Genomic DNA, 14,052 nt, shown 5'->3' with positions numbered 1-14,052 from the left:
TTTTACTGAATGATCACCTCTTTTATGACATACCCAAGAACAGGCACGCTAGCAGCCAATCCAGAAGCTACTGTATAGGCCTGGTCCGCTGAGACGTCTGGTCTGACATCCACAGATAAGATAAGGACCATGCATGCCAGGCATCTTCAGAGGTGAAAACAATGAAGTGCGTAGACCTCTATCACTGCTGAGCTTTCTCACAAAAATGGTGTTGAAATATATACACACAACATTCCTGCTTGTCAATGGGAATGCATGCAACCAAGAAATGTGTGACACCCTCATAAACATCTATAAAAACGATGATGAAACATTTTGCGGTTACTGATTGATAGTACAGCCTTTCCGGCAATTGCAAGAGTTCCCAACCGTGTTTCCATGATTGTGACCGGCATGACCTGTGTAATTGCTCCCCGCAAATCACTAACTACAGGGGCAGATGGGTCCCCATCCTCTTGTTAGTGCGTGCATGTGTCTGTGTGCGTGTGTGCGTGCATGCATGCATGTGTGTGGTACCTTATCACAGTATCCACTTCATCCTGGAGGTAGGTAGGCCTATATCTGGGTGCAAATGCCTTCCTGCATTAGGGGTAGAGGAGATTATTGAGGCAATTACATGTTTGTTTTTATAGTAGTCAGTCATTCAGGGTTGTATTCAGCATTTCATGCATATTCTGGCAATAGATATGACCACAAATACAAGGCTGATTATTAGTTGTATTACAGTAAGTAACAGTTTATGGTGGCATGCCATAAACATAAATTTTATCTGACTACAGGCAGATATAAAACCTGCAATGCACAAGTGTGCAACTTTGAAGTTAGGTTGCTCACTCATATCTGATTGATTGAAATCTGACGTTTCACACACTGACACACAATGGCACCCATATACACGAATCAACTACGTGCTTTGAATTACATATTTGACTTCTGAAATTTAGAAATCGTGATCAGGGGAATGGCAAAAATTGTTGTTGTTTTTCTCCAAGAACTCGAGTCACATTACAAGGAGGGCAGGGGTAACCTTAACCTTAGCATTCCGTGCATTTATTGAAATACCACTGGAAATACCACACAGCCAACTGACCTTGATGCAATCTGATTCGGCGTTATGGTTGATTATTGTCTGATAGTCATAATAAAGCATTCACATACTCAGTGCCAGTGGTGCATTTACTGTACTTAAGTACAATTTTGAGGTATTTGTACTTTACTTGAGTATTTCCCATTTTCAGTAATTTTATTTCTATTCCACTACATCTCCAGAGGCAAATATTTATTTATTCGATAACTTTAGTTACTTGTTTAGATTTAAATTATTATTGCAGAACATACATTAACCACTTCAGCCATATATCAATATTCAATAAGCATTGTGAGCTTGTAGATCTGCTATTTTCCAAAGATTTGTATACACTTGATAGAGCTTGTAGATCTGCTATTTTCCAAAGATTTGTATACACTTGATATGGGACATTCTGCATAACAAATACTTTTACTTTTGGTACTTTAATTACATTTTGATGCCTATACTTTTGTACTTTTACTCAAGTAAATTTTGAATTTCCATCCATACTTCTACTTAAACAGAGTATTTCTACATTTACTTGTGAGTACTTTTTCCACCACTGTCCACGGGGCGGGCTTGTCTTGTGCTCAGCTCATGAATAATGAACAGGCACAGCCAACACAACCACGCCTTCGTGTTGAACTTGTGTAGCTGGTTCGACTTCGACCAAAGCAGTCAGTTAGTTGAGGACTCGGCTGCCGCATGGCTACTGTGTGTAGACCTTCTTTCGTCGTGTAGAAGAAGGCTGGTGGATATATAAATACGAAGAAGAACGAACTCTACTTTTTTTTTAAGTTTTGAGGGAATATACGAAAGGAAGAAGCATTTTTTTCTTCTATGAATCGGGACATCCATGCACTGTTGATTAGACGTGTTTGTTCCCCCACTCCACACTCGTGCATGTGTAAATCAGAGGAGTACATTTGCGCCGTGTAGTCGGCCAGACAACTACTATAATATCAAAACGAGTGGCAACACAAACACCAGTGCGGAGGCATGATTCTGAGACGGGGCTCAGTCGTTGCTGCCTTTTTACTTTGTTTTCTTGCCAAGGTATGTGGACTATTACTTTACTTTACCTTTTTTTTTTTACAGATACGGAATGTGCAACTATTGAAGGATGCACCTTGCATGTCTTGTCTCTCTATAGCCTTAAATGTATGGCTTTGTCTTTCACACACATCGCATGCAACTGCAAAGCTGTGTGCTGTGGTGTCGACAGTTAGTTAGCCAGCTGCGGTGCATGTTAAAGCCAAAGGCAAGCCGAATTTATGTTGCGTCGTACGTTACCCTGTCCCTAGCACAAAGCCAAAGTGCAGAGGCAGACTAGTACCTACGTTTTTGGACACACCGACTTATTTGTGTATCCCAAAGGTCAAATTAGCCTTTGTGATTTTGGGGGGGATGAACAGTTACTTACCTCAAGAACAGATATAGAAATCAGTATAACATCACTTGTATGCCCATATATCGTTTGGCTGACCAGCTGAAACACGTTTAAATCCATTTTCAGTCATTTTTTGTTTCGTAGTTTACTGGACTTTGGCTTTGTAGCCTAGGACGATGTATAAATTAAGCATAAGCAAGTTCAGTAGCCTACATAATGTATTCGGCTCGCCGGACACAGCGTTTAGTTATCACAACTTTTACCAGGTTGACATTATTTAATAGCTCCTATCTGTACACGACCCGTCATTTGTTGTTTTTCTCAACCATTCAACTTACGTGTTGTGTCAACAGCCAGGTGACAAATTGTCTAACGGGTCCATTTGGTTCCATTTTGTACACTGTCAGGGTTAGGGAAGGGGAGACCGTGCAAGGAGACCGTGCATGTAAAAGTTTGAGAACCACTGATAGAATGTATTCGGCTATCGGAGGACAACCGTTATAGTTATCACGACTTTTGAGCAGTCTTTACACAATTTCTCAACCATTCAACTGAACTTACGGTGTTTTTTTGTTGTGTTTCGTCAACAGGTGTCGGTGGGATCGGGACAGTTCGAGCTGCAGATCGTGTCCATGCACAACGGGAACGGGGAGCTGCTGTCGGGCCTGTGCTGCGACGGCCAGCGGAGGTCGGATTCCGCGGATAGGAGGTGCACGCGGGACGAGTGCGATACGTTTTTCCGAGTGTGCCTGAAGGAATACCAGTCGCGGGTCTCGGCCGCGGGGCCCTGCAGCTTCGGGACGGGATCTACGCCGGTTCTCGGGGGGAATACGTTTTCTTTGAAGAGCAATAATGCGAGGAATGAGAGATCCAGGATAGTTTTGCCGTTCAGCTTTGCCTGGCCGGTAAGTTGATGAGTTAAAAAAAAAAGAAAGAAAAAAAGAATCTGCTGAAAATCTGCTGCTGCAGCGATTTTTTTTCCCCTGACGCGCTTGTCAAAAACACTTTTGGGAAAACACCGGCTTGTTTCTCAGGGCAATTCTCTGCAATTACTGGTCATCAGTCTCTCTCTTTTCCCCCCCAAAGGAAAGACACAAACAACAGAGAATGAATCTTTTCTTGCTGTCAAAGTTGATAGACAGCTCTTCGTGAATTTGTCCTTTGAGTAAAAGAAAGAGCCCCATGGTCTTAGGCCAATTAACCACATGCAGGTGTTTCTGTTTTGTTTTTTCTTCAGGTCTACTGTTTTTTTCTTCCTCTTCTTCATTTTCCTTCCAATAGGCCTATAATAATAATGATATCTCTAAAAGTAACGTTTTAAAGTTACACGGAATAACGCACCATAAAATCCCAGCAGCTGAATTAATATTTTACCCCTTGCAACGACATTTTGGTGGGAGTTGCACACTGCTTTAGTTTACGCCCACTTCCAGTCGAAATCCTTCTATCCGGAGCCTTAATTCTTCATAATAGAGTAAATAAACGGAGCTGACAGGCCGATGGGAGGGATGTGGGTTTGTAAAGAGATGATTTGTCATGCTGGAACATATGTAGAGGTAATGAAAAAGTGGAACTCGGCTCGGCACAGACTGAGTGGCCCCATGGCTGCTCTGGCCCACAATGTTCTGTACGTGACTGATGGGTGAAAACGCACAGTTCATTGGTATGCACGTGTCCAATTACATTTATGCTATTTTTATCTCAACCTGAATGGAAGTTCTTGGCATTATTTCTTGAGTCTCGAGTGCTTTATTATCTTAAAGCACCACGTGAAGAAGAGAGGGTTTGATGAGTGAGCAAGAACATGACACTTCAATTGTGATAACTGCCCCAAGTTGTCCTTTTATGGTGTGTAGGCCTCTTACTAGTCTACACAAAATGAGTTGCATTATTTAAATGTTTTACCCCTTTTTAGGGGCAGTCATGGCAATTTACAATTGTAGGTTCATCCTAGTCTTTCTCACATTGTTGGTCTAAGTTGTCAACAAATAGTGAATGATGCAGTAGAGTGAAATGGGCCCCATGTCCATCAGTCTGCTTGAGTCTCACCAGTCATAGCCTTTTTGTATTTACAGCCCATTAAAACTAGCTAAAAATGTTTTGGGAGACCAGAGTACATTGGTCTTGCCGACTTTTACACCACTAAATACTGGTATTGTTGTTATTGTGTAATTTTTCTTAATATGGTGGTTTGGAAATCTCACTGTAAAGACAGAAGCGTTTAAATATAACTGTACTGTAGAAAAAGAGGAGGTCTAATCACACTGGCAGTGGTTTAGGGCTAGAACAGAGGCTGTTGTTTGAGTTCCCCCTTCCCCTCACTTGTAGCGCTCTCTACTTCAGTGCACATCAACAATCGTCAGGTTAGTTATGATATCAGTCTTTGTACTTCGCATTAGTTGATTGGCTGTTGTGGACAGATGGCAGTGCGGGGGAAATTAGGTTGTTGGGTGCTTCGAGTTCATGATTTTTTTTTTTTTTTTAAAGTTTTATTCCTCCTCTCTCAAGAGCTGCCTGAAGTTGGCCTCATGTCCAGGCCCAGGGCTTTGTTTAAGTCACGCTCGGTTGGACCCGAGGCATTTCATCGCTTTAACCTTGCCACCCACAGTAACTGCTGCACTTAATGAGGCAAACCACATGTGCTTAGATCAGGTAGGGCGCGAGTTAGACATCAGCTGAACGTTTCAGCCTGGGACATGTTTAGTATCCGTGAATATTTGTTTTTAGAGCTCCGTATGGATTCACACAAACTTCCCCATTTTGTAGCTAGCCCTTTTACAGCCTATGTTTAGGGATCCGTGCTTTTATTCCACAGCAAAGTGTGGGCCCAGCCACCCAGACTGAGGCAGGCCCTCACAGCTTATCAAGCAGGGACAATGGTGTGCCGACTGTGACTACAGTGAGGATTACAGAGCATAATGGAGGCAGTGCAGATATAATGCCAACACAGGGCAAGCAACAGGAAGCAGCAGTAGTAGACTCAGCAGTGGTGAGGTTGGCTCTCAGACAAACCCCAACCTTACTTCTCTATGGCCCCCCTCGGCATGTTTGCTGATGACATCCGTCCGCCATGGAAGTGACATTTATAGAATAGTAATGACTGGGTTTTTGTGGAGAATAGTTCCCTTTCTTTTATAAGCTGAGGTTACTTTCCTCAGGTTTCGCATATTACAAAAGTTTCTTCTTGAGCTACGTGCTGCTTCACTTCTGGAGTCTTTAGCTTAATTTACACTTCGTCACACACGACTGTGGCACTTGACGAAAACAATAGATATTCAACTGTAAAAACATGTCACGTTTTTTTCCGGTATAGACGAGCCATTAGTTGTTCTGGCAGTCAAATCCTACTCTCTGTAGATTCTTTTACATTTTTATACTCAGCATATTTCCCTAGCGCTCTTTTAACACGAACCTGGCATGCCTCCCCCAGACCTGGGATGTGTCAGCATCAGAATGATTGATGACTAGTTGGAATGGTCAAAGAGCTGGGGGTCAGGTGAATTGTTGAACAACGCTCGGCTCAGCCTTGAGGGTAAAGCGCCTCCAGCAACTGTGGGCCTAATGACATGTTTGCTTTATATAGTCTGCTCTGATGTGGCAGTTAAGTGCAAATTACTCAAGTGAAAGAGAAAAACGTGTTCTTCTCCCCCCATCTCCAACAGTCCTCTGCTTTAACAAGGGAGTGCTTTTTTATGCACTGGTGGTGGTGTTTCGGTTTGGTGTCAACCTCTGAAATGTTATTGCTGCTGACCAAGGTTAGACACAAAGTAGCCTATGAATGTAAGCATTATGTTTAAGACATGTATTTTACCTATGCCTCTTTCTGTTTGCTTTGCCAACAATACTCCCCCTTTTTAAAGAAGGTAGCAGTTCTTTCAGATGAGAGAAAGGTTGGACCTTTCAAGTTATGCAACGAATGCAGGTGTAATTGATTTGTTTTGCTTGGCCCTTGACCTGAGCAATGATCTTGATCTTGTTCGATTGGCAAAGGCTCCCACATCTGCCAAATGGCGACTTTCTTTTGTTAGAGAAAAATTCCCCTTCATCCTAACTGACGTGCCAAAGAAGGATTCTTTAAAAGGCTCTGATTGAGATGAGTTTGCGCTAAATAATGTTACTTCTTCCCAGCTCACAACACCAGTGCCCTGGTTGTTAAGGTGGTTGCAGTTGTCATTTGTGTTTTGGCAAACGGGGCAAGTTAAAATCTAAATCAGTGGCCAGGTCTTACTGTTTAGGTGGTTGACTCAGGAAAAATGATACTGCAGGTCAACATCCTTTTGATTACATTGTTTACGTTCCCCCCTTTTGCTTGCTCGGGCTATTCAACTGTTTAGCAAAGACTTTATTTAGGGCACATGGCTGTTTCTTTTACTTAATGGTAAGAGGGACATTCCCCTCTCTTATTGAATTTGAATGCTTTGGAATGGCACATCAATTGGCTCCATTTCCAGTCTGGTATAGAGTGATAGGGCTCTCTGTGTGCAAGTTCGGTGAATTCCCCTAGAGTGAATCCAGTAGTGTTCTTTGGCAGGTCGGTGTGATTCGAACTGGAATGGTCTTTATCAGTTATGCTGTCTGTTTGTTGGACAGTGTCTGGATTTCCAGGACAGATAAGAAGACATATGGCCACATATATTTGACTTTGTGTGTGTGTCGTTGTGTGTGTGTGTGTGTGTGTGTGTGTGTGTGTGTGTGTGTGTGTGTGTGTGTGTGTGTGTGTGTGTGTGTGTGTGTGTGTGTGTGTGTGTGTGTGTGTGTGTGTGTGTGTGTGTGTGTGTGTGTGTGTCTTCAATAGTTCAAAGAGAAGTTGTGAGTCAGCTGGGAGCCTGGGAAAAGTGAACCTGGCAGTGGCACACAATTCCAAACTGATAACCGCCCAGGAGTTATGGGGTGTCGGGGAATGAGGAGGCATGCAGTATCTCACATTTTGGAAGCAATTACAAGGTCTAGTACCAAAATGTTTCAACAGTACCGGTTCTGCTTCATGTTTGATCAAGACATTACCTTAGCACTGACGATGAGGTCACATAATACAAATCCTTTTAATCGCTAGGCGCAGTTTAAAGATTTTAACCATTTAATGTAGAACAAATTGAACAAAAGGTGAATTGCACTGTAGGTAGTCGGTTACATACTAGTATTTGTGGTCAAAGCTGCTTGATTTTATTATGATCATTTTAAGCCAAACGTGTTAAACTTATGGTAATGCAGGATGACTAATATCCAGTAGGATCAACCAGTGATGACTGCTGCTGCAATAGTTTCCATGTCTAGGCGAGTCCAAAGTGCATTATGGATCGGTGGATTTTCCCATAATACATTGCAGGTCCATCCTCCCAACAGCTTCCTCTACCCATTATAAATTGTCAGCTTCTCTTAAGACAAGTTATCTCAAAAAGTGATTTCCATTTATATCCACCAGTCAGTCATGGATGGCTCAAAAGAACTGACATAGACATGTATTTGGCTTTGCCTTTTTAAATGCCAGTTAACTTTGTGGTGCAGATTCAGATTTCTTTCCTTCATAACAATCATATTCATTTGAGACATGTTTGTGTCAGCCAGGTCACCAGATGGGGGTTTATCCTAACTGTAGTATTTAGGACAGATTCTCTCTATCTTTTATGAACTATACCTCCCTGACCTCTAGTGCAGAGATACAATGATAGAATTATCGATAGAATATGCACTCTTGTTAGTTTGTGTCTTTAATCATCTTTGTTTTTACTTGCAAATGTTCTTGTCCTGTGTAGCGAATCCGTTTTCTTTTTTGTCTTTTAAGTATGACCTGACGAGTCGACGAGCAAGACGTCAGACAGTGCATGTAATTAGATAAAACGTTAAATATGCTGCTGCTTAGGCCTACACTAATGCATGAAGATCTGTCACAGAGGAGCTAATGGATGTATGCTATCGATTTGACATGGATAGCTGTGTAGCCTGGTTTGACGTGGTAGATGGCTGGCTGGGTATCACATTGCCACTAAGGCATTTGTCTGAGATTAATTGTAGCGTGTACTAGCGATTAGTCTTCCCCAATAAGTGAAGGTGTTTTCTTCTTTGTGAGACACGACATGCTGCAGGGGTTGGGTTGTTGATCCCTGCATTTGTCTGTGGCCATGGATTACATAGCCACACACATACTGTATGTCTGTTTGGAATGACTCATGGTAGTTGAGCTGATGATGCAAGAGATCTTGAAAATAGAAAATCAAATCAAGTTCCAGGAGTGAGTCTTAAGTCTAATTGATTCTCCATCACAAGGTGGTGTCACTCGCCGGAAGGAACAGATTTTCAAGCTGCGGCGTGTTGTTTGTTAGGTTGAAAAATTGTGCTTTTCTGCAAGAGACACTGTTGTGCGATGGGGAGAATACAAATTTGACTGTACCCTTCTCTTGGAAGGTGAATGAGAGGTTCTTCTGGATCTAGTAGGCGTGTTTACGATGAGGTCACGGTGCGGGTGGTTAGAGCAGTAGTGGCCATGTAGAATTTCTGAAATGCCTCCCAGCTCTGCTGTCAGGGATGAGGGTGTGTGCGAATATAACAAGTAGGTGTTTCTAGTGGATGCTCGAGCGCTCTAAGTGGATCTCTCTCACACACACACACACACACACACACACACACACACACACACACACACACACACACACACACACACACACACACACACACACACACACACACACACACACACACACACACATTTGACTTCTGTGTCGTTGCACACACACACACACACACACACACACACACACACACACACACACACACACACACACACACACACTGACATTACTGTCCATTTCCCCATGGCTGTGGCACAGACCTGTAGGGATGTGTAAGCTGATACTGGTGTGAGCGCTACTGACCCTGAGTCAGACAAAGCGTTTTAGGAGTGCTGAAATCAAGACAGGCCCTCCAGAGATCCCCCCCCCCCCCCCCCCCCCCATACCACCTCACCCCAAACTGAGTGAAACACTAGGGCTGAGCCCTCAGCATCTCTCTCTCTCTCTCTCTGTCTCTCTCTCTGTCTCTCTGTCTGTCTGTCTGTCTGTCTGTCTGTCTGTCTGTCTGTCTCTCTTTTGTCTGTTGCTCTCTGTCTGTTTCTGTGTTTTCATGTGCCTTGCCCTTAACAGTAGGTCCTTCTGACTGGAACGATCAGAAGGATTTGGCATTTTTCTGGATGTCTGTGATATATTTAGCATGCAATTGAAATGTATGTATGCAGTGCAAAACAGAAATGACTTCGCTGACCTGCCTGCTGAATGAAACTAAATGTGGCCTAAGTGATACCTGTGGTTGAAACTGATCGAAGTCGGTGAAGTCAAACATGCCATGGCATGGCATGATCTAAAGTAGACATATTTTAGTTACAGTTTTCTGTTTGGGTCTTTTTCATTATTATTGTCTCCACCAGCCGAAGGCTGAGGGAGAGTATGTTTTCCCCTCCGTCCGTCCGTCCGTGCGTCCGTCCGTGCGTCCGTCCGTCCGTCCGTTTGTCCGTTACCAGCTAATCTCCGGCGCCGTTGGCCCGGTCGCTGCCAAACTGTGCACACACACTCCCTCGACACCAATTCAGAACCTCTGCCCCAAATATTTCACATGGGCCTGTTCTAGCGCCACCAGGAGGCAGACTTTTGCAAAACTAACTTTTGCCAGTACTCCTACAGATTTTGTCCAAAAATCACGTAAATCAGTAGACAGTATCTCTACAGTCATGTGATCGACATGGATGTGTCAGATTTTCCATATTCCATCCTGATTGGCTAAAACTGGCTTTCAAAGTTTGCAGGATTGGTCAGTTTTGAATAAAATGCCTGAAATCCTGAACGCAGTGTGCGATTTTGGTGAAATTGTGCATGCACATTCCCAATAGGCAGAGGAATAAATGCCACTTAAGAAAAATCAAATCAGCCTCATGGTGGCGCTATAACAGGCCGATTCATGTTTTCACCTATAACTCCACCGATTAGTGTCAAACTTTGTATGCGCACTCCTTAGAGGCCAAGGTAAAACCTTTTCCCTGCATTTTTTACATCAGCCTTTTATAGCGCCATCAGGAGGCCGACTTATGTAAAACACATTACATGCCTGACCTGGTGGAGACCTGTGCTCGGAAGAGCACTGCTTCTAGTTCTTATTGTGGTCAAACGGGCACTGTGTCCTGAGCTGCCCTGTTCTGCCCTGCTAGTTCTGGCGCGTCAGACTCCCTCCTGCTGAGTGGATGTCTCAACTAGACCAGACCACTGCCCATGTGTCTGCCATCCCAATAATGTGTATAGCACAGACCCAGCTTAGCCCCTCTTAAGAAGATCAGCAGAACTGTTGTTGTTTTAAGTCTAATTTCAAGTTAATCCCATGAGAAGGAGATGAAGCTTTATTAGCAGGGTTCCCGCAGTCATAGAGAATCTGGTAAAGTCATTGGACATTATTGGGCTCATGAAAGTTGAGGAAAAATTATGACCATCTGAAAACAAAACATTGGAGTCTATATCAGCAGCAAGTCACTAGCTGTGCAGTTCATTAATTAATCTGCACACTTTGCAATGCATTCTGTGGCAAATTCCGCTCTACCATTACCTACATGAAAAATTGTGATGGCATCAACAAACCGTCTGCTTTGTGGGCATGTCAAATAGTGTGGCATTGGTCTATATCTCATATGGCCAAATGGAAATGACAATCTTTATGAATATATTGTACTACAAGAGCAATGTTTGTAAATATAGTATATCCATGTATAGATGATCAACAGTTCTTCACTAGTTTTCATTTTGGCATCCGTTTTGTGAAATCTCACACTTGTGATTGGTCTCTTTTTGGGGACATAAATGCATGCATACTGTACATGCATACAATACAGGAAAAAGCTGTTCTTGACAGCTTGGCCGAAAAACATCATGGACCTTTTTGTTTATTAAATCAGTCAGGTGTTTAATACAGTAGATGTTGGCTGTTGATAGATCTGGTTTTAATTTTGAATGAATGAATAATCCAAATAACAATGTTTATGTGCTATTGAGTCCTGGACTTGTGTAGGATCATATGGCTCTCAAAATGTGTCAGCAAAGGGTGATCTATCGGGCACCAGTATCATGCACTGAAAATAGCTGATCCACAAGCTCACAACAGGTCGCTTTGCGATGTGCTGTGATATACTTCAGTGTGCGACGCTGGAGCGCAACCAAATGTATATCAGGGATAAGGTTCCGTTCAGACAACTTCAGAGAAGGATTTAGCAAAGACTTAAAGGAGTAGTTCACCCCCAAAATGACTTTTTTTCTATTGATTAGTCACGCCATGGAGACTAGAGTTCAATAATATTTTTTGGTTTTTGTCACATTCCTAAGACAAAAATTTGATTCGAGTAAATGTACCCCCATTGATTCCGGATGGTGACCCGTTTCGAAACGGGTTCCCATCCGGAACGAATGGGGGTAAATGTATTGTTATCACATTTTTGTCTTAGGAATGTGACAAAAACCAAAAAATATTATTGAACTCTAGTCTCCATGGCGTGACTAATCAATAGAAAAAAAGTCATTTTGGGGGTGAACTACTCCTTAACACAAGGTTCTATACCAGGGGTTTTCAACCAGTGGTCTGGGGACCACCAGTGGTCCTTGAGGGGGTTCCAGGTGGTCCCCAGTTGAATGATGGAGAGTTGCTAACCAAATGGACCCTAATAGATCTTTAACTCTTGAGAGTGTAGAGTTTACACTCAAGAGTTAAATTATTGTTAAACATCTGCATTACTTAAGAAGTCTTCGCAATTATTAGAGATGTAGAAAACATCAAATAACATGGAATTTGATCAAAGGTTTTGGGTCCGAGTGGTCACATCTCATCAAATGGTGGTCCGTGGCTCAAATACAGAATAAATAATGGGCCTTGATATGAAAAAGGGTTGAAAACCACTGCTCTATACTGTCTTAACTACTCATCCTTGAATGATAACCTCGGCAACTACTCAATGATCTTTCCCTTTTTTGATGTATGGTGTTTGTTGTGCCTGACACCACTTGTATCTCTGTCTTCCTCAGAGGTCCTACACTTTGATAGTAGAAGCCTTGGACTTCAACAACGAAACCAGTGGTGAGTATCTGTCCTTCTCTGGCATTTCCATCTTGTTCCTCTCTCCTATCCCCCTTCCCACAGGGCAGCTTAAGGGAGGAGGAGGAGTGTTGAAGGTCAGAAACAGGACATTTATTCATCCCTCAACCCTCTGCCCTCTCTCCCATATGGCCCCCGTTGTCTGTGTGTACGCGCGCGATTTCGCTGTGTGTATGTGCGTGTTGTAGAAAGTGTGTTGACAGGTGCCTGTAACAAGGGAAAACAGTGCAGGGAAGTGAGGGGAGAGGAAGAGGCAGGGGAACAAAGCAGCAGAGCAGACGGGGAGAAGGAAGTATGGTGAGGTAGAAGAGGTGGGGGTTGTGTGGGTCGTGGGGGGGGGGGGGGGGTGCACGCTGCCCTCTCTATGAAAATGTTTTCATTTGGCTGATGACTGATGGCAGGTGCTGCTAGCCGGGGTCAGGGTCACACGGTCTCACTGTCACTGAGGCGTGAAACATGCGAGTTCATCCGGCCGCCCCCAGTCCCTGCAACGCAAACCTGGGCTCCTCCGGTCGCAATGTACACCCGAGGCTTTTGTTGCTACGTTGTCCGTTTGGTTAAAGTTACGTACCTCAGGTACAGGTGTGTGTGTGTGTGTGTGCGCGCGCGCATGCGTGCGTGCGTGCATGTGTGTCTGATACAGGGTTGTTGCCGGAGCCTGCTGTGTTCGGTCATGTCGGACAGTGTGAAAGGTGAAGAGACTATTTTGTATACCGTCTGGAGAAAACTGTTATTTCTCTCCGCCAAAGAGGCTCTTAAGAGTTTCACAGTGATATCAAGTTGCATCTGCACTCGCTGGTCTTTGGGTTTGGGTTGTACAGTTTATGGCCCTGGATTCCTGCTGGTCTGTGGTTAGATTGGCAGCAGCGTGGTGATTCCAGCTGAGGGCAGGCCGCACCTCTCCTCTCCTCTCCTCTCTCTGTTATACCGTGCTTGTTTATGAAGTAACTGTTTGAGGTCAACAGGGTTTCGGTCTTTTCTGCTGTATTTGCCGCTCCCCAGAGAGCTATTAGGGCATTGGTGTGAGAAGCCCCCTGAATGTACACACTCGATGCCTGTTAAGCCCCCTCTGAGCTCACTCACACTGCAAAATCCTGAGCGTCAACTTAACTCAAGAGTGCAAGAACGGTCCATTTTTTACTCTTGACTTAAAATAATACTCAGGATTTTAACAGTTTAGACTAGCCTGGGGCTCTGTTTGCTTGACTTGCCATTACTAGCATAGCACCCAAGTGCCGTAGGGGTCAATTTATACTCTCAGTTTACGTAGCACTCGAGATTTTACATTGTAGGCTAGCTTGGGTCTCAATTAGCTTTATATGATCATCATTACTAGTTGTATAGCACCATTGATTTGTAGACCTATACCTGTTAAGAAAACACACTGACACTTTTCTGTGTAATACTTTGCTCATAATGTCACTGGGCCGGCATTTTAACATTTTAATCTAGTCGAGCTGCACTTGCCAACCTTTCAGTG

The 14,052-nt window shown here is 43.5% G+C and overlaps 1 protein-coding gene across 1 annotated transcript in view; it reads left to right on the top strand.

The window, feature by feature from the left end:
• Nucleotides 1-1,783: 1,783 nt before the first annotated feature.
• Nucleotides 1,784-14,052, top strand: part of jag1b (jagged canonical Notch ligand 1b) — a 38,653-nt gene continuing 26,384 nt past the window's right edge. The window contains exons 1-3 of the mRNA XM_080739771.1: nucleotides 1,784-2,125; nucleotides 3,050-3,364; nucleotides 12,503-12,554. Of these exons, the coding sequence (XP_080595897.1) occupies nucleotides 2,069-2,125; nucleotides 3,050-3,364; nucleotides 12,503-12,554 (424 nt within the window). The 5' untranslated portion in view covers nucleotides 1,784-2,068. The remainder of the gene's footprint in view (nucleotides 2,126-3,049; nucleotides 3,365-12,502; nucleotides 12,555-14,052) is intronic.

The sequence above is a fragment of the Nannobrachium achirus genome, assembly GCF_963921795.1.
Source record: "Nannobrachium achirus genome assembly, chromosome: 13".
NCBI classification, from domain to species: domain Eukaryota; kingdom Metazoa; phylum Chordata; class Actinopteri; order Myctophiformes; family Myctophidae; genus Nannobrachium; species Nannobrachium achirus.
The sequence above is the reverse complement of the archived record's forward strand: the minus strand, read 5'-3'. Positions and strand labels throughout refer to the sequence as shown.